Below are 21,891 nucleotides of genomic sequence, written 5' to 3' on the forward strand. Positions count from 1 at the left end.
TAATTACGAGCACATTGCTTCAAATCCAATTCCAAATAGAACACAGAAATCATGACATACTATCAATGTACCATGTATCCTATTATTCTAACAAGTTACAATCGTATATCATAGAGGCTAGATTTAGCAGCAAAGTGAAACAAAAAGGATAACATGCCTGCAGCAAATTTCCAGAAAACAAACAGGCTCGAATATAACTTGAATATAGTGTACCTAAGAATACCAAGAGAACCCAACATCAATCGAGGAACGACATTAGAAAATTCAATTACTCCATTTCAAGTCATTACCGTGATGAAGTGACAATATCGAACTATCAATCACATAGAGAACTTTCATAATCATGCCGAGAGGTTTTCGGTTTCAGTGACATTTCTGCATTCACACGATCCTAGAATGATACCCATATTGATTTTCAGAAAATCTAATGCCCCATTAAGAAATAATATTATTTTTCTAAGAAATATAACCAGTAAGGGACAAGCACACGCTAGAAAGAAAAGAGAAAAAAAAAAAGATCACATAATACAAGGAAAAATAAGAAAAGAATATATAAATTTAATGAATTCGGAACATGAATACACTATGATTTATTTCCCTATGAAGAGAGATTAGGAACTGGTGAGGAGGAAAAGCTCCCAGCCCTCTCTTTAGACTCGATCAACATCAATACAACTTCCCGCATAGATGGTCTATCCAATGGGGACATATTTGTACATCGCAAAGCAATTTTCAGAACCATGATCATGTGATCGACAACGATCCTATCTTCCAGATTCAGTTTACTATCAAGTATTCCAGCATTTAAAGAATTGTCTCTAATATATGTCCTTACCCATGTAACGAGGTCACCACCTTGGTCTAAGGGTTGTACAGGTGTTCTTCCAGTCAGCAATTCCAGGAGGACAACTCCATAGCTATAGACGTCACATTTTTCCGTAACCTTCATGGTATATGCATATTCTGACAAAAAGGCATAATTAAACATGTTTATTATAAAGGTTGAAAACATGAACTCGGAGATGCATATACTCTACAACAGATATGTGGTAACAGTGCAATGCAAGTTGATAAATTATGTACAAATTACAATATAGTTGCTAGCATCGGCTCGCAGGTAAAAATCAGCATGCATCATCAAAAACACGGAAATCCAAAATATTTTTTTCTACTGCTATGATAGTGAGCTAGAAATGTCAAGCTCCGTTGCAGGACATTTGTGAAAGCAAAAAGGCAAAGCACAAGAGGCCATTTCGATGGGGACATAGTCATTAGGACTACAATGGCTGTATAGAAACTGTTATTACGAAAAGGACTACTTAGCGCAAGTCTCTCAGGGATTAGTACAATAAGCACTGAATTTAACTTTCTGGTGACCAAATCCAAAAGGAACTTAAACATCTGTTCAACCTTTGGGGGGTAAAGAAACTCCTGTCCAAGCAAGAATTTCAAGTTATTCTATCTAGTGTGCTGAATTAGTTTAGAAGAAAATTTAGAATTATGTTAAAAGAAATAACAGAGTAGATAAGTTCCAAATTGCCTGCTAGTTGGTCAGAAATTACACAGGAAAAATGGTACATTCAGAATACAGTAATTACACAACATTGTTATGCTTCGCTCATAGCATAAAACCCTCCTAAGGCATCTTAGCTCCTGGTGATGCAGGAGAAATGAGCAGGCTAGAGTTTCAAGATTGCTCTAATAATTAAACAGTTGTGATGTCAGTGTTCCGTCTGAGAATCATGTTGCTGCTTTGGTAGAATAATCAGAAAGAGAACAGAATAAGGTAGCAATCAAAGTTGGTAGAGCCAGTGCAGTAGCTTTTACTTTAAAATAGTAGATGGGATGGTTAACCATAGGAAACAGTTGAAGTAGAAAGAAAAAGGTATAAATTAATGTCATTTAAGATGACTTACCAGGTGCTATATATCCATATGATCCAGCAACTGCAGACATGGATTTTGATTGTGGCATGTCAATCACCTTTGCCAATCCAAAGTCTCCAACATGAGCTTCAAAATTTTCATCAAGTAGAATGTTGTTCGACTTGATATCTCTGTGAATGATGCGGAGTTTGCAATCATGGTGCAAGTACGAAAGCCCCTCAGCAGCACCAAGGGCAATCATATAACGGGTGCTCCAGTCAAGAGGAGGAGATTGCCCATGAAGCAACTCACCCAGGCTGCCTCTTGGCATATACTCGTATAGAAGAAGATTGGAACCCTGGTGATAGAAGAAACCATAGAGCTTTACAATGTTTTTGTGCCTGATCTTTCCAAGTGTCAAAATCTCTGCCCTGAAACTGTTCTCCATATTGTTACCTTCCCGATTAGATGCTAGCTTCTTTACAGCAACTGTCTGCCCAGACTGCACAACTGCTCTGTACACTATTCCACAAGCACCACTTCCAATTATGAAACTCTCATCAAAATTATTTGTGGCGGCAACTATATCTTGAAAGGTAAAATTTTCCCTTAAAGAAATATATGTGCCTGAAGTTGTAGTACATATTTGCTTGTCATGGAAAGAAGCAACTGTTTCAAGAGGTTTTCTCATGATATAAACAATTAAAGCAATAAGAACAAGAGAAATTCCTCCAACAACAGCAGCAATTATCGCAATAATCCTACCCAAGGAGGTATTTGTTCTGGCCGACAGAGATGCAGATGATGGTGATGAACCACAATTACCAAGAGGTTTACCACAAAGACCCTTATTTCCTATAAAGCTACTTAGGGCCATATTTTGAAACAGTGGAATAGAAGGTATAGGTCCTGTAAGATTATTATATGAGACATTTAGACCAAGTAAGCTAGATAGATTGGCAAATGTTGATGGAATTTCACCGGTTAGATGGTTATTGTTCAAGAAAAGGGACTCCAACAGAGCAAGATGGCCGAGTTCTGGTGGTATGTCCCCCGAAAGGTTATTGTAGCTAAGATTCATTGCAATTTGTAGACTTGAAAGCGCACCCAACTCCTTAGGTATTGCACCAAAAAAATCATTTCCACCCATCTGAAGCTCCGTCAGACGAGAGAGCTTTCCCGTAATGGTAGGTATTTTTCCTGATAACATATTATCAGAAAGTATAAGCCGTTCCAACTGCAGAAGGTTTCCAATTTCATTAGGCAATGTGCCTACAAACTGATTCTGGCTGAGATCAAGCCGCTGAAGCATCTTACAGTTGAAAACCTCTGGAGGTATGCTTCCTCTAATTTTATTGGATGAGATGTTAAAGACAACCAACTGTGACAGATTACCAATCTCCCCTGGCAACTCATGGGTGAAGAAGTTGTTATGAAGATTAAGCCTCTGTAAAGATATGCATTCCCCTATGTCTGCTGGAATGGGACCACTGAATCTGTTGTCATCCAACTCAATGGTAGTGAGATTAACCAGCTTGCACAAACTAGAGGGAAAGCTTCCTGTGAGACTGTTCTTACCTAGATGAAGCTGAACCAACGATTTACAATTGGTAACTCCATCAGGAATGTTGCCAGTCAACTTGTTTGACCAAAAGTTCAACAACATAAGGTTCGAGTGTCTACAAAGATTGCTCGGTACTTGCCCAGTGAGGTTGTTCTCCGAAAAGTCAACCACCCAAAGTGGGCTGTACACCCCAAACCTCTGAGGAATGATGCCGGATAGGTTGTTACTGAAGAGTTGCAATTGAATCAGATCAGGCAGATACTGCAGTCCAAGAGGAATTATTCCAGTGAGAGAGTTGATAGAGAGGTCAAGCTTTTTTAACCTTTTTAATCCACTGAGTTCAGGAGGAATGTTGCCCATAAGCTTATTCTGGAACAGGTAAAGCAACTGCAAACCCTTCATATTACTGAATTCTGGTGGTACTTCTCCAGTCAACAGATTTTCTGAAAAATCGATCTCTATTGCTGCAGTAAGATTCCCAATGGTTTTTGGGATCGTTCCATTCAATGAATTCCTGTACAAATACAACTTCTCCAAGTTGTTCAGATTTCCAATCTCTAAAGGTACATCACCTACTAGATAATTCTGGTAAAGTGCGAGTGTCACGAGGCTACTGCAGTTTCCCAGCTGCTTGGGAATAATCCCAGAAAGTTGGTTGTCCCAAAGAATCAGTTCAGTCAATTTATTCAACTTCCCGAGCGATTTAGGAATCTCACCTCCAAGCTGGTTCTGTGCAAGGCCAAGAAGCTTCAAGTTACTACAGTCGCTTATCGCCTCTGGAATGCTTCCAGATATCAGATTCTGTCCCACTCGAAATGTGGTTAGATTCTTCAGCCTGCCTATAGACCTAGGCAATGGACCTGTAAGGTTGTTAGTGTACGCCAGAAGTTCGACAAGCGATGAAAGTTCTCCGATCGACTCAGGAAGAGAACCAGATAGTTTGTTGTTGCACAAATTACATTTTGACAAAGATGAAAGGGCACCTAATTCACGAGGGATTTCACCTTCAAACTTGTTGTTATTCAGATACAAAATTTCCAACCTTGAACAATTTCTGATCTCCCTAGGGATTGTTCCCGAGAATTCATTGAAGGAAAGGTCGAGATGAGTTAGGTGAACTAATCCACCAATGCTAGGAGAGATGGTTCCAGATAGATTCATGGAGTTGAGATTGAGACCTAGAACTACTGGATTGTAGTCCGAAGTGCAATTCACACCCTTCCATCCACAAGGCGTAAGATCATTTGCGTTCCAATCATAAAAGTGGTGTACAGCATCCTTCATCATATTCTTAAGTTCCAATAGGTATTGTCCTTCTATGTTTACCCCTTCAGAGTTATGTACGAATCCAAAGGCCAATAATGCCAAAAACTTGAGAAGAATCAAAGCAAGAGCTCTGCTAAATTCTGGAATATCTGACATCTTAACCATCAGAATCACTTGCTAGAAGAGCTACTGTTGAGATCAGTAAAGCCTCATCGCACCAAGAACGGAAACAACCTTTCAGTCATCCTCCGTGCCTAATCTCAGAGGGTCCTCAATTTCCTGATAAATGTAAAAAAAAAAAAGTTACTCAGATTGCAAGAGAAGCTACAACAGTTAAAAGCAACACCTTTAGAAATTGAGTTTACAGGAAAAAGAATCCAAATAAATTTCATAAAATTGGGCCTTCCTCCATGGTTTTGAAGCCTTGGAAGTGGCAAACCGATGCAATGCTTCACCGATGAACAAATCACACCAGGACATGCTTCCGGTATGATGAACTGGACTTTCTTGCCTCAACAGATCTCATCGAAGAGAGTTTTTGATCAAACTAGATCTTGTGTTAGGTATGATCAACCGGACTTTCTTACCTCAAGAAAGCTCAAGACAAGCCAATTCTTCGAGCAGATACGAAGACGAAGACGCCACCACTGCCATCTGCTCCCCCTCCGGATTTAAGACAGCTCAACCCAAAATTCTCTCGCCTAACTTTGAAAAAGCCTAATTCGTGTTGGCGATATTTCTCGCAGCCAAACTAAAACCCTAGAGCGGTCCAACAAACTGGGACAAGTCACTTCGAGCCCACCTCAGCTTTTACCAAATTCTCGTGAAAGATACCTACTTTTCAAACTATCACATCAATATCTACATTTAATCTCAGGACGAAGCCATAACAAATTTTCCCGGCCCAGAGCTCGAACACTCGATACCGCAAACTCAGTCGCGGCGACAAAAAACTCTTCTGCAGAAGAAACCCACCATTTCAAACAACACGATAATCCTCCGTTCAGCCGAAGAAAATACAGCTGGAATCTTACAAACTGACCCAAATTCCTTCAAGAAAGAGACCCGCCACCGAGGAAAAATCACATGAAATCACGAAATCTTGAAAGCTTTCCGTATGCGAAACCTGTAAAGGAGCAGGCTTTCCAGCTCTTCCCTCGAAAGGAAGAGTGCAAAGGCGCCAACTTTTTTCTCTTCTTTCGCCTTCTTCGACCTACTGATGCATGGAATCTACCTCGATTCAGTCCATTTCCACTCTGGAAATTCACGCTCCACTCCTCTGCCCTGCTTTTGGCCCCATCTGACCCTCACCGTCGATCCGAAAAGGAACCTATTTTAAGAAGAAAGATGACGATTTGGAGAGAGAATGGAAACAAAGAAGACAAAGCAGCCACAATAATGGCCGGCAAGCATGCTTTCACGGTCTCAGCCTTTTCTACACCACCACACCCCCCGCCCCTCCCCTCCTCTTATTACTGAATAGTGCTTCCTAATTCTCGTTGACTAGAGCGATTTCTTTACACGGCTATTCAAGCACACTGATGGTGTTGGGCAACAAAGACAGTGGAGTGTCTTCTAGGTTTTGAACTGACTCCAAGATGAGCTCTAATAGTATAAAGGCTCTTAGGCTTGGAACAAAGTCCAAGAATACTTCTATTCCATTCTATCCATTTCTTTTGGCTACCAGTTGCTAGTTCCAACGTCGATCTTTATTGCTCGAACAGTAGATGAATTGGATTTTAGGCTCGATCGATCTTGAGTTGGAGCTGAGAATCAATCATGGAGTTCTTAAGGGGTTGGATGCCCTCCTGCGGATCCAACCATGAAATATATCTTTGTATGAAGCTTCTATCGGTGCTTCCATGTGAGGAGGATTCTAACTGGGGATGATTGGAGAGGCTCTGCAGAGTGTGCCACATGCAGAATATGAGCAACACTTCAGTACATGTACTCTTTCTTCTGAGTTGTTTTTTGATCCATGTGAGATCAAGTCAAGGAGTTGGTCATTGGTCATAAAAAAAAAAATTCAGTCAAAGGATTGGTCATCAAGAAAACTTGATCTAAGTTTCAGTTGTTCAAAATGTTTCTTGCCAGAAACCTTCACCTCCACATTCAACAAGGTCATTTACTATATGCAAGAAGAAATAGATTTGAGGATGCTTACTGAGCTGGAGAAGAGTCATATGAGAAGTCCCAGTGATCTGTAGACAATCAGTCATTATGCTGATATGAACCTCAACATCAAATGGAACCATAGGAGGTTTCAGCTCTGCACAAATATTCCACCACAAGTTTCTACTTTGCTAAGATCACAAAGAAACTTCAACTGGTCTGCAAATCTCAATCTGACATGGAAGAGTTGAAGGGAAAGAAGAAGGGAGTGACAACAAATGTCTAGGAACATTGTTACCAAGTCTGCTCACCTTGGTATAGCATCCCACTCCTTGTTCTTGATGAATTTTGTCACAAATCCACGAAGTCTCAGTTCATGAATTATAATGCATCCCTCCTTTACAACAATGGCTGGATCATGTCAAACAACAAAAAGGAAAACCCATTAGGATTTTACTATCTCTCTGGAGAGCACTTGGCCCAACCCCATGCTCTCTCATCTACCTTCATCTTCAACCCATGGAATCCATGTGGTATTCTGAAAGAGACAGCCATGCTCATCTTTTTCCTACCCCATTCATGTTCAGTTCCTCTTTGGATTCACTTCTCCTTTCCACTCTCAGTACTTGGATTCTTTTCATCATCTTTTTCTTTTACAAAGGCCTCCATACAATGACTGCTTTCACCATTTGGCATAAGTTAGGCTGGAAGACACAAAAAGTCAAGTCTCCAAACTACATAATCTTTTTATTGAAAAACACATCAAGATGCAGAGAACTGCTTGCTTCAAATTCAAATGATAGAAACTAAAGCATTGAAGTCCTGAAGAATCATTCATGAATCAGCGGCAGTTGAGTTGTTAAATCAACATTGTCAGCTGAGAAACATGCAAGAAAACCCAGCTCAAGAAGAAAAGAATAAGTGAAAAGATAGCTGGGACCAAGCTGCTTCTTGGTCCCAGAAGCTGACAGTAGCCTTCAAAAAGCATCAAAAGATTGTTCATATGGGTCACACTCATGTGGTCTCACTTTCTAGCTTATATGTCATCCATCAAAGATTTCTTTGACTAGTCCTTAAGCAGCACCAACACAACAAAAATTCTCTGGGATTCAAGTGAACACCAAGAACTGCATCAAACTAAAGAGACTGTCCCACCCTACCCTGAAAGATAGACATAATTGAGGTTGCAGTGCAAGGTCGGCAGCAGAAGGATTAAAGTGACTGACATGTACATGTAGAAGAGGAGATGAGAATGAAGACATGAACATCTCTGCTCTCTGTTGCTTCCTTCTTCTGCTGATCTACTCTGTTCTTCTTCTGCTGATCTACTATCTCTTTAGATTGTCTTGAATATCATGAGGTGTGATCTGGGAACTAAATGGTATAATTCTTCTTTGACAGAAAAAATAAGTATTTCCTAATACATCCCTGCATCATTGAGGTTAGATAATCTTCATAGGATAAATCTGAGGACACAGTTACAGAGTGCTGTTTGATAGTTACACTCGATCATGCGCAAGAAAAAGCACTCCAATTGAGCATCAAGTGCTCATCTTTTATCTTCTTGCACATCATTCATCTATTTTTTTTCTCTTATTTTAGGAGGAAAGTGGCTTTTCCATTTGGCATGTGATGGGTCTTAGATTAGTGGGTGGTCCATTTGGCAGACTGTAATGGCCACAGCTTGAAGTTTTCATTCTTCACACTCCATTGAATGACAAGGAAAGGGGGAAGATTAGATGGTGACATAGTAGACTCTTGAAGTAAGCCAATTGATCTAACTTGATCATTTATCATTCCTTTTTATTTCTATCATTCAAAAAACCATATATTTGTTTATACTGGTCAGAAGATAAATTGATCACTAGGTTTAAAGATGGGTGGGTTATGGTACTTGTGTGCATACCATAACACAATGCTTCTTTATCCGGAGTAGACACCCACAATGTTCTCAGTGATCATCTGATGTGGAGATTTGGCTTATCTTAACAACCATGGCATTTCGTTGCTTGTCACACTCACTGCTGATCCATTGTTGAGACAATTATGGACAGATGGTATGTCAGTATATGGTCACACTTGCTTAGATCATCAGTTTATGGCATTCCTCAAAAAATCTGATGGTAGTGATGGTGACAAATTTTGATAGAGAAATTAATCCTTATGCTTACCACAATAGTCCTTAGTAATGTTATGGCCTTCTTGCCATGACATCTGGCCTTCCATGATGATGACTGGGTTCTGCTGATATAACCTTAGAATATATAAGCTGTATTTTATTTGTAATGATTGAGGGGTATTTCTGGGTCCACCCAACTGTGTTTCTATAAAAATATATCATGCAAAGATATTCCAACTGCTCAAATTATAATAGCATTATCATGCAAAATGAACAATAATTCACCATTTCACATGCCATTTAAGAAACTTCTGATGGCCATGGGATTTGTATTGTATGTACAGATTTTTAGATGTTTGAACCTATGTGCATAGCTAGCTCAGTTAATATTGAACCACCTATTATGAGCTATCTTATGGCCTAAAACACACTATTTTTATCAATTGAAGTGTTCATTATGAATTTTCTGATCATGTTAAGTCATGAAGGCCTGACTAATTGGTTGAAGAGTTCTTTCAAATTTGTACTCATGAATTCATGTCAAAGAGTAGATTTGCATTTTTGAATCAGTTTCCATTCTTCTAAAACAGATAAATGTCCTTTCACCATCTGGCATCTTACATCTAAACTCCATTTATCTATAATATCAAATCAACATGTATTTTGTATATTTGCTTATGTGCAAATGGGACGGACTATCTATATAACTGGGGCTTATGCAATAAAGGTCATATGGTCAAGGATCAGTTTTGTCCAAGTTATTGAACTATTAGTTCTTGTAGATCTGATTGTAGCATGTGTTAGGAAGGTAACTGTTTGATTACTAATTAGGTGTTTATATGAAGAAGATATGACATGAAGCCCTGAGGAGACAATTTTTGAGTAGGCACAACCAACACATGTACTAGCAACTGCAAAGAATTGAGCTAAACCATGTTTAGACCTTGATACAATACCTAATAATCTATCTGCTATTCGCTTGAAACATGATCGGTACTCCACATCCAAATCTTACTTTACCCTTTCAAGAACATGAAAATGTGCTCAAATTGTGTGCAAGTCACAAAGGTTCATATGTCAAACTTTTATATATTTATAAGACATCAAAATAATACACAATTGTCAGTATGAAGGAAAAATCGAAACATACAAGGCGCTGTGATTATGGTTGTCAACTTGAGAGACACTCCGGAAGAGCAGGACACATTGCAGAGACATCATACTGACACATCAACAAGCTGTGCAGATTCATTACAGCATATGGCTGTGTCCCTCACTATAACAGGGTAGATCAATTTCCACACTGTGATAGTAATATACAAGATAAGTTCAGTACTAATGAAAATGCATGTAATGTAACTTCAAGAACTACATGTCACATTAAGTGCAACGAGGAAAGAAGCTAGAATAGGAAGAGCATAAATGTGAACTCGATTGTGCTATAATAATAAGAACAAACAATGCAATAAAATTAGTCGCCTTTTCCTCATTATGATAACTCAGAACTGTTGTTGAACGATGGGATACTGTAAGAGATGGTTATGGCGAATACAGTGATAGAGGACATGTCTAATGAGAAACTTTGAGCAAATACATAAGTAGCATGAAGTGTTAATTGTTAAAGAAAGAGTTGAGATTGCTGCAAACTTCCTGCACAAATTAATAGGCATTATAGTTCATTTGCTCAATGAATTACTTATAGTTGTTGCAATTGCCCCTAGAATAGGGAGATATATCTCATGTCAGTGACATGGAAGATCAATCTTCATTGTACCACAGATTATTTAATTATGCATTGCAAAGTCAAAGTTATTTCCAACCAAATTCTACAATTATTTCATCTATTAAAAGACAATATGGCTGTGTAGCAAAATGAAAAAACACAGACAAGTTTTTCTTGCTTACTCTTAGCTTAGTTGAACCAGAACATGCACCTTACATAGGAGAATTTTCCTATAAAAGTATCTAGAAAATCTGCTGCTGCTTCAATAGTTCCTAGATAAGGTAAGTGTGCATCTTTTTCCTGCAACCAAAATCCTAGGTAGAAGTTGTCTGCATATCTATACTTTAACATGCCATATATACATACATGAATCCTCAGTTTCATACCTATATCTGATCCAATGGTCAGGGATATATTCTTTCTAGATAGTGAAAATTCAAATAGATACTAGCATAAACTTGCAATATTAGCAAGCAATATTCTGATTAGTTCCTACCTTATTCTTTCCCTACACTTCATTTTAATATTCATCTCACAGGGGACATATAATATGTTGCCTTATTGCATATGATCAATACATCTTTTCCTTAAAAAGGAAAGCTAATATAGGGTCATCAGGAAAACAAAAGCAAGGGTCATTCCCTTTTAACAATGAAAGGATGAGCAAATGAGATGCAACTTGCTAGATTCAGCAAGTAGATCAAGTTAAAACATAATTGATGTGAAGTATAAAGAAACTGGTAGTTGTCTTTTGTATCAGCATTCTACTTTTCTTTTAGGGAAAAGATGGGTTACAATTTTAAATTAACCCATTATTACATAAAGGTGTGTCAGTGTTTTCTATTTGTTGAATTGGGTTTTATGCTTTCATTTCAGGGTAAGGACTAAAATACTACATCTGCAAACTGAGTCAGAATGGCATTTTCATTGTAAGAGACCACATTCAATGGACCCCCTTGACAAGGAAAGATTTAAAATATTGCTAGAAAATACACTACTAGTCTACTCAGATTATTGGTACAATTTTGATTCAAATTGAGTAAAAATTGTCAGTTCATAGATAGTGGCCGATAGGTATAGTTTGAACAACCAACCATGTAGGTAATAATCGAAGCAATCTGAAATTCTACAAAAACAGCCCAGTGAATGCTGTGCCGAACTTTCCAGCACTTGATGATGCCACATATATGCAACAATATCCTCATTGCAGGATTTCATGAAGGCCATAATTATGCAAATTTATCCCTACATGAAGATGGTAACCTGCTAATATAATGCATTAGAATGATCACTCAAGCAATCTAGAGCAATCTCTCGATGCACTAAAGATGTGTTACTGAAGTGGATTTTTCTTTAATGGATTAGAGCGATTTTCCTGATTTCTTTTCCTCATATTTTTTAAAATGCCAATTTTTGAAAATTTATATACTGGTAAAAGTATTTTTAACAGTAAAATTCTACAAAAAAGAAAGGATGTCCAATATTAGCACTTACAATATATGCTGGCAGCAAGCCATTCATTGATAATTTTAACCCATGTGCTAACCCAACCAACATCTATGCTCCACCTGTAGAAGTGACTAAGATTAGAAGTATAGGAGTTTAGGTATTGTAAGGACTATCTGGAGTCCCTAATAACAGATAAATCCAGAGGATTTTAGAGATCTTACTTTCTGGTTGGATGTTTTAGTTCCCAGTTAATGAATAACATCGCAAAATACATTGATCCCATCGAAAATATGAAATGGAATATCTCATACTTGTAAGGTATATCATCTTCAGATGGAACCTCATCCTTGCGGAACTGCATATGAACAAACATTAAGGGCATTACTCATTTCTATGATTCATCTTGAAAGAACAGCATAGCATCCGCATATGTTTTGTTCTTTTGATGGAATATCAAAGGTGAACAAAAGATGCTAGGCCTTCTCAAAACTCTTTAAAGTACAACCAAATGACTGAAAATGTTTTCACCTGAAAAGATTGTGAATCGGTTCCAGTTGAAAATGTTGCCATTACAATCGCACAAATAGCAATAAAGAAGCTCTAGATCAGAAGCATCAGAAGATTGCAAACATCAGTTGGCAGGAACTTACCAATGTATTCATAGGAAGCTTCATCAAAAGCTCAAAAATCTTATTATCTGTAGATATGCTCAAATTTTACATAATCTTGAAGGTATCAGAAATATATTCTGTCAAAATAGAAACTAATAACAAGTTGCTTGGAATGAATATCCATTATGACTTGATCGAGATTATGACAAAAACTGATTTATCGTCAAATGGATCATTCAGTATAATCACAGCAACAAGATGAGAGTATTGTTATATAATACACAACATCAAAAATTACAATTAACCCATTGGCTGCGTTCACAGCTTAGACTAAATACTGACATAAAGACAATAAAGAAAGATCTACAATACCCTTAATGGTAATGGTGAAAAATGGATATTGAATTGATATAAAAGAGCTTTTACACAAAGAGATTTATCAGCTAAAAATTAAAGGTGTTTGTCTTTCTTACTAGTATAGTAGTCATGTCATCTCTGTCGGCCATTTTCTTTTGACTGTTGCATTTCTGGGTATGAGGTTCACTGCAAGTGGCAAGAAAGGTTGTTCTTGGTGAACCTTGTTAATTAAATCCTTACAATTTACTAGGATATACATGAAGATGAAAGATTTTCAATTAACAATTGGATTTTCTTAAATTCTCAATGTAATTAGCACTAGTAGTTATTATGTTTAACAAAAGCTATCAACACAATCTGCTGATAGCCCATGTTCATGGGCATATATATGCAGTTATATTTCCACTATAAATATATACATGCATGTTATAAAATGTTAGTAGAGCAATAAATAAAAGTTCAGGAGAAAATAAACTGTAGAATGGTATAGTGACTTGAAAGATATCACAAAACTAGATAATAACCTACAGCATGAGTACAATCAATAACAAGTTTCTCAGATGTTGTCATACCTTTGAATAGCAGACCAGCAAAGGAAAACAATGTATGAACCCATGATTGCAGAAGATAAAAGTCCCACATTAACCTATTTTATAATGTGAAAAAGGTAGTTCACAGTTCACACTGATTAAAAAGATGATGCATGACTTGAGACCATGTGGGTAATAGTAACTAAGAAGATAGAGACAAATGATCATTTAACATATCAAAGTAGTATGTTAAATATTTAACATATTTTAATGGAGTATCTGCTGAAGGTAATGAAAATATGGTAAGAACCCAAGAATCAACATGGTCTGTGTACATGTCATAACTGAGTGGTTTCATATTTCATTTGACTGTATACCATGCAAGTAATCAGTCTACTTATATTAGACCATGAAACAGTGTATATTTATTACTATGTCAAGGTTAACTTTCATGATTTGCACAATTAATCAGGAAGATGCTCGCTAAGGCTTTTGAGCATTGGCTACAAAATTTATAGAACATTTGAGTTCTTTATTCATTTTGTTTATCTTTTCATATCTTGATATCTGAATATATGTGACATTCTTTCTGGAATTTTCTGTTTCTAAGTTTCTAGGAGGAGAATCCACTCACTCATAAATCTGGTATCTAAAATATATTGCTTCTGTTATGTGTGATACCTGTAAATGTAATATTCGTGACAAAGAAGAACATCTACTTTTGGTTGGAAGAAATCAAGAGAAAGGAAACTTTCTCATTGTAAAAGAAAGGAAGCTTTGTACAAAAGACTCGATTTTGCTCTTCATGACTTTAACGCTTTGCAGATTTCTTTTTTTTTTTTATAAATGCAAAATTTCATCACAGTCAAAGTAATAATGCTGCCAAGTGATGTCTATTGTTAACTAATTCTTCCCTTTTCCGGTAGTCCTTTTAGGTTTGAGCTTAAACCACCAGAAATTACTGAAGTGTTGAGATTCTCAAAACGCAAATACATATTTGTTTTTCAAGGGAAAGGCACTCAACATGTGTAGAGTTCAGTTTTTGACCTGGAATCAAATAATGAATCCCACATATCAATAATAAATATTGTCGGGTTATGTCTGAATTATTATTTTTAATTCAAGGGAGACATTTTATGTTTATTGCTGGTTGACTTTGAATAGTTAGTTGAGAGGACTGCAAAGTTTCTTGGCATTTCTCCTGAGACATGCATATGTTGTTTTGACTTTTGAACATGTGGTTGCTATGTGTCTACACATTTTAGCTCTTTGAGATCAGTTTATTTAACAAGTGGCCTCTAAGAAATGGATTAAAAGAGATAAGAATTGAGTTTCTTGCTAAGCATTCTTATTTTTCATGATTTTCACAGTAGATGCATTGCCCACTCTAGTGAATCTCATAAAGAATAACACAGAAGTTTTATCAGAATGAGCATAACACCTTCAAGATAGACTAAGCAATCCCCTGATCTTCAGTTTACAGATACACATTTGCGTAATGCTTAACAGGAATTTATACATGCTACACAAATAGCATTTTCAGTGATCACACAAAAATTCTCTTGAACAAATTAAAATAGTAATGTGTTTTAATGTTGTCTATGAAATAAAACTTCGTATTTGTGAAAGTATTCATAGAATGTAAATATTGGTGGAGCATACCTTAGAATGTAGAGATACTATCATCATAACTTTAACCAATATTGCTGTCCATGTGATGAAGAATATGTTGATGACACAAGTTGACTCCAGTGCATATAAATAGTACATCAGAATAATCCCAAAGAAAGAAGCAATGTAGAAAATGGTGGACAAGAACAATCCAAGCAAGGCACTGAAAAAAGGTAAGAAAAAATAGAAAAGGTAATTTATGCAGAAGAATCTCCAAGCCATTACAAAGAACTTTGTTATAAATGACAACAGATAGCTAGAGTGGTTACAATTTTCTCCCACCAGTTATATGTGGTTTACGTGGCATATTAGATATAAAAAAATAGAATACAATGGTCTATTGTAAAACCATGCACTTACAAGATTGAAAAATTGAATGCATAGACTTGGCTTATGATGTTATATTCTGAAGTTCAAGTGTAGGCCAACTATATCATCCAATAGACATTCCTTAAGATAATTGAGTAATTTCTTCTGTCAACTGCTATAACATCTCTTTTAACTGATTATTGCATGCTTATGTGAATCTTAAAAATGAATCAAGTTGATCAAGAGTAGGCAAGAACTTGTATGTAATGTGTGCCAGAAAACTCAAAGTTTCATCATGCCTGTGAATGAAACAATGCACAGCATTGCAACAGCATATGACGTTAAAATTGTGGCTCCATGATCAATCTCATACCATTTGTTTGTTTCCAAATCTGCCATCCACTGGTTGTCGCACCATTTAAGGAAGCGGATCATACTTATAAGTTGGAGAAGAAGAAAGACCCTGTACAATTCCAAAGCAGACATATTGCAGGTTTGAAAAACATGTGAGATCAAATAATCTTTCTTGATGAAAGGAGTGGATTATGAGACTGCTGTAGTTCAAATACAAAAAATTCTCATGAAAGGAAATAATAAAGCTTTGAGGATAACGTTGCAAGATAAGATTCCAGAAGAAATGACATCAAATGAATTCACTATCATTTTAACTTATTTTTTGGATATAGATTAAGTGAAATATCTATGGTATTATTAATGTTGAGCTTTAAGGATATAATCTATACTTATTAAGCTAGCTCTAGCTACCATGCTGGCATAATAAGCTGTGTTTATGCATGTGTGTCTACATACAAGAGGAAGAAATTTTATTGTTAGTTCATATTTCAAGCCCATATGTTACATGTAGGTTTACCAAATCTTCCATTCAATCAGGAGGAAAACAGCAACAATTTGTTACATCAATCTATATACTTGATACAGCTATTTGATGTTGATATAGACGATGAACCAAAAATCATAAAAGGTTGTTTGTTGTATTAACATTTTTAAATGGTTTATGAAAGAACATCATTTGATAAATGCACATTATAGTTGCTTATTTGGTGTCAAAAACTTGAAAAATCAACTCTGGAGTAAGTTCCTTGAGTTGCTCTAATTGTTGTCAGACTGACATGTAATTCTTAAACTCTTAATCAGTTTGGTAACCAAATTCCAATAAAGTGTTAGATTAAGATTGACTTTCTCAAATGTAGTGACTCAAGTTTCAAATACTTAGCTAATCGCATGCGGTAGTTCTATAATGTCCTGCCTATGGCAACAATTTTGCTGCTTCTCTTTTAAGTGCTTTATACAATAAAGTTCTCAAAATTTGAAATATTTTGTTGTGGCAGATAAAGGAAAGAATGTTTGGAAATAATGACACTAGAAATGCAATTTTTGATTGTAGGATGGTGAACAAATATTGATTGTTTAAATTAAAAGGATATACTCCTATTTTAAATTTGAGCAGCGGGGACTCTATTGAAATCTATTTATGATGTAATGATTGCAACTAAAATCATTTCTCAAATGAAGTAATTTGATAATTGTTTTTAAAGTTACACCAAACTAAAGGTGTAGCATAAAAGAAATTACTTATATAAGATGGGCATAGAGGGATTACAGTATTACCCAGCACCAACACGTGCAACTTCACCTGCAAAAAGAAAGGTTCGTTTGTCAATAATTTTTTTTAATATCTACCTCTTCCATTTTCATTTTTTTTTATATTTTGCTGCAGGTTGAGCAAAGAACTAGAAGCTAATATTTGCTGGTTATATTCTCATGTTTTGCCAAAGCAAAAAGAGATACATATACTTTGACAATGATATCTTCTATCAGACAAGGATGCACTGTTTTGTCATGGTTCAATGTAAAAATTATTTAGGAAGAAGAATATAAAAAAATTGGACTAATAATGTGAGACAATATATTGCTTTTATATGGATGAAAATCAAATTCTCTGTATGAATATAATACTTAATTACTATTTTGCATTACCATATATTTGGATAATATTTGAAGGGATGATGAACGGAAACCCTGTTGATAAAAGATAAACCATGCACTTCAGAGACCACCACCCAGAGTGCCATGAATTGCGAGCTTCTTGCAGCTTGTGAACTCTAAAACTGGTGACACACATGAATGAGAAAAATGTCTGTTTATGGTCAAGGTGTCTAATATTTGTCATTCCAAGATGTTGCCACCAGAAGTAAAGCATTTAAGAGAGTTACTACTGTTGGAATTTGAATAACATCATCTCAGTTACATCACAAGAAATGCAAAATCCATAATCACTTTTGAAGTATTATATTGAAGAATTTGTAACTCTTCGGAGTTTGTAAGAAAAAGATACGAAACACCCTAAGCTCACTCGAAGAACTCCTCCAGCATGAACACAGTTATTTCCCTCAACTCCACATGCCCTTTCAGCTGAACAATGAAAAAAAAAAACATTAAAACAAATATAGCTATAATTTTAACGGTGTATTACTGATATTCCAACTTTTCTACAATTTCCTTACCTAGTCTGTATGTAGTAACAGATGAAAGAACCCTTGATAAAATTTCTAGTTTATTTTTATATACCAGAAGAATTTACAATCCAGACAAGATAAGTACCAAAAAAGAGATTGTTGACAAAGACAAAAGAAGCTTCTTATAGCTGAAGTTGAAGGTGGAAATTAGAAGAATAATTGAAATTAGATGATCACAAGCAATCTACTCAAGACTAGAGTTTTCATATGAGATGGCACAGCACGCTACTCAACTTGACCACGACTCAAACAAAGAAGTGGATCTACATCTAATTTTAGACCTAGTTCTTCCACTCGGTGGATCTGGATCTCGGACTAGATACTGATCACTCCTTCACTTGGTGTATCAGATTACAGTCAAGAAGTCTTCAGCATCATATTGGACATATTTGAACTTAACTAATTAATCACAAGTTTAAACAAATACTACCATGCATAATCAAAAGAGTTTTGTGTGCAGTTCATGGATTCAAAATTCTAAAACTGGCACTGGAAATAAGCCTAGTAGATCCAGTTCGATTAGCTTTTATTAGTTAGAAGAGGATCAGAGAGATGAATTGCTGTTAAATAGCAGTGTCATTCAAAAAAGTCCTAACTTGATTGATAATCAGGATGTCAGTCACTTACGAAGAAAACTATGAAGAACCTTGTGCCCATAGTCACGAAGAAACCAAGCCAGTAAGTTTGTTATGAAGAAAATAAATCCATAAACATATCGAGCTTGCAAAGATTGCTTCCTTTTGAATGAATACAGTTCACTCGTCTGTTTTATATTTGGTTTGTCCTGTCTTAGCCCATCTTCATGATCTCTATCATCTTCCACCACAATGTTGTCAACAGATTCCATCTGAGAATGGAAAAAAGGATTAATGGAAGTAACAAGTTCCTTTCATTAAATATAATCTCAGTAATCCTGTACCAGATAACTTGACAAACGAACTCCTATTGACCCTTCAAGATCAGTTATTCACACATCATCAGTTAGGGTGACTGTGCCGAAAGTGAATGGTAAAGATTATTTCGACAATAAAAGATGATAAATAGAGAACATGTAGAACCAACGATATAAAAAAAATTTCTTGCAAGCTATAACAACGAGGCCCAAATCAAAATGATACTTTAGTATAAAAATATGCAAAGACAATAGAACATCTGCACAAATGTATTTAATGTAAATGCAAACAAGAAAAGATAACATTTATGTTTGAGTGACTAGCAGCATCAAGAAGCATAATTAGGTTCAAGAACATGTGTAATATATGAAAGAGCACACTACGCCAACGTCAAGATAATAAAACTTGTTGCATTCTTAAGCAATTTATCAGAAGTTGCAATGACAAAAGCTGTGACAAGTAACATTGCCCAACGCTTAGTCACAGAAGTCAAAAAGAAGAAAGAAAAAACACACTGCCTACCTGCATGACATCATTAACAACATAATACTATATTCCTCCTTAGTCCTAAGATGAGTCCGAAGCTTCCTTCAGCATATCCATCGTGGCTCCTTCATCATATCCAAAAGATGAATCAGGTGGTATCTAAGATAAGTTTATTCGACGAAAATTCATCATATCCAAGATAAGTTGTTGCTTTGTATCTATATTTATGCTCTAGTTATTAACTTGTGATCAGATGGTCATGACCTGCTAATTGAGTTCACTGCAGTATTAGGTATAAGATTAAAATTTTGAGGAAAATCAGCTTACAGATGATTGTCGGTCAATGCTTGTTTCTAAAATTTTGTGGCTTTTACAGATACCATTTTAGGTTTCCCTATGTGTAAAGTTCTCATTAACATCGAAACAGCCAAAATGATTCCAGGGTTTAGCTAGTGCCTCAAAGACTGAGGGACACTACAGAGCCAGACCAAGCATAACAACAACCATCTCCTGAAAGATCCCAGAAAAGGGAAACCCACAACAACGAATTTGCACCTGCCCGAGCAACCACAATAAATGGAAATAAAAGAAGAAGGAACAAGGGCTTGTGACACAACGAGATTGCTCATCACACTAGGGCAAATGTTGTCTAATAATCACATCGGTAACACCATAAACATAGAGACGCAGAAGCAATATAATCTTTCTCTAACAATAGGCAACTGAAAGACACAAAAAGAATACCCCAACACAAAGGCATTGAGCACCAAGGAAGAACCAAGAAACTCGAGTCCCAATGTCATTCAAGAAGGGGAAACAGAGAGAGGGCAGCAAAGCTGAGGCACCAAGAAAACCAACAAACTCATCGCCTTAATGCCCAAAACGTCGACAAGCTAAGGAACACCATAAAGATGGCACAATCTCGAACAACGCCTCCACATAGATGCCGAGATTTGGAATGTAAATGCAACAGAGTGACCAATTAGGCTTCCAAGAACTCACATTTCCAAGAATCCAGTGGCAACAAATCGGCAACAGAGAAGAAAGCTATCCTCCCGCTCTCTCCGGAGGAGCCCTTTAAATAGCTCTCTCAATGCCACTCTTGTGGTCAAAATGACCAAAACAACCCCACCGATCTGGAGATCGGACGGTTCGTCACTGCCGGGACGGACACGGGCGACCGTTGGGCCGCTCTTCTTCACAAAGCTTTCTTCTCTCTGTTGCCCGAAAGAAACCTCCGCAGGAAACACGTTAATGGGGTTTGGTAGAGCAGTAGGAATGCTGGGTCCGTGGAATGGCACGTAGCATTTGGACCTTTCTGCTACATGGAATATGGAATCTGCTTCGTCTTCTAGATTCATACTGACTCGCGTTGCATGGAAATCTTGTGTTACTTGTGGAGATTACCAAGTGGAAACTCATGGGTTTCCCAGGGGAGCAGTAAGAGCTTGTGAGGCTGGTCATGGATTGTCGTCCATTTTCGATTGACATGCTTGAATAGCACGATCTTTCAGTTCACCCATCCAAAGTGAATTTTCCAAGATTTCATCCAAAGCATAATTCTTCGTGGAAACGGCAGCGTGATTAACTTTGTTGAATTGGACAACGACAGGATAGCGAGTCTTGGGATCCTGGAAGAACTCAAAAATGTTAGGAACTGGAAGGAGACCGACAGAGTCACATCAATGTTCTTTTAAGCTAGAGCTTGAACATAGAGAATGTGTGTGTGTATATGTATAATCGACGAGTACAAACAAATACCTCGGCACCTCTCTGTGGGCCATTTGGCGGTGGCGGCTTGGCAACTTCTGTAGCCCCCCGCTCCCGTTGGTGGGGGCGCCGATGCCTCTTCCGCTCGAACCACGAACCTTCTACTTGGCGTAGAGAAGGGAACGGAATTTACACGTGACGATGCCTTGGGTGGCAGCGACGGAGAAGACGGAAGTGAGCAACGAAGCTGGAAACAGAGGAAATCAAGCTGGAGTTCACCGTGACGTACGTAATGGCCAAAGGTTACCTCCCCCCCCTTGTGCCATTGCTTGAGATGGATTGGACAGTAGGGAGAAGTTGATGGTTGCAAATCCAGGCAAAATTATCTGCTGCATTACGAGCCGAGAAAGATGTGACTCCCTCGACCGAAGCCGTGACACGTGCCGTCGTAACTGGTTCATGTGGATAAAGACTCGGATTAATACTGTACTACTAAATTCAAGTGATTCGATAAACATTTACGTCCTAGTCAATATTCAGATTCGAGCTAAACCACTGATCAAACGTTGGCATCACATATGACTCGTATTCAAAACTACAAGTTCAAACTAATAATGGTTTCTGAAATGATTAAATCATCGTTACCCAGAGACAAAGGTAAACAGCGTAAGTTGACCATCTTCTTACGG

General features: G+C 37.0%; 2 protein-coding genes across 2 annotated transcripts; both read right to left on the reverse strand.

The window, feature by feature from the left end:
- Positions 1–538: 538 nt before the first annotated feature.
- On the reverse strand, positions 539–6,122 carry LOC103976593 (probable leucine-rich repeat receptor-like protein kinase At5g63930). The gene is made up of 3 exons (XM_009391862.3): positions 5,283–6,122; positions 1,917–4,974; positions 539–963 (listed from the first exon to the last, which is right to left on the reverse strand). The coding sequence occupies exons 2-3, from the start codon at positions 4,858–4,860 to the stop codon at positions 599–601; spliced, it is 3,309 nt and encodes a 1,102-aa protein (XP_009390137.2). The 5' UTR covers positions 4,861–4,974; positions 5,283–6,122; the 3' UTR covers positions 539–598.
- Positions 6,123–10,016: 3,894 nt separating this feature from the next.
- Positions 10,017–21,716, reverse strand: LOC103976583 (uncharacterized). The gene is made up of 15 exons (XM_065148804.1): positions 21,254–21,716; positions 20,495–21,123; positions 19,529–19,617; positions 18,741–18,960; positions 17,933–18,009; positions 17,575–17,734; positions 17,206–17,230; positions 15,950–16,039; positions 15,259–15,430; positions 13,639–13,712; positions 13,183–13,252; positions 12,627–12,698; positions 12,320–12,453; positions 12,144–12,217; positions 10,017–10,229 (listed from the first exon to the last, which is right to left on the reverse strand). Exons 3-15 carry the CDS (start codon positions 19,532–19,534, stop codon positions 10,144–10,146), a joined length of 1,260 nt encoding a protein of 419 aa, XP_065004876.1. The 5' UTR covers positions 19,535–19,617; positions 20,495–21,123; positions 21,254–21,716; the 3' UTR covers positions 10,017–10,143.
- Between the last annotated feature and the right edge of the window lie 175 nt (positions 21,717–21,891).

This window comes from Musa acuminata, chromosome BXJ3-4 (assembly GCF_036884655.1).
Source record: "Musa acuminata AAA Group cultivar baxijiao chromosome BXJ3-4, Cavendish_Baxijiao_AAA, whole genome shotgun sequence".
Lineage (NCBI taxonomy): Eukaryota > Viridiplantae > Streptophyta > Magnoliopsida > Zingiberales > Musaceae > Musa > Musa acuminata.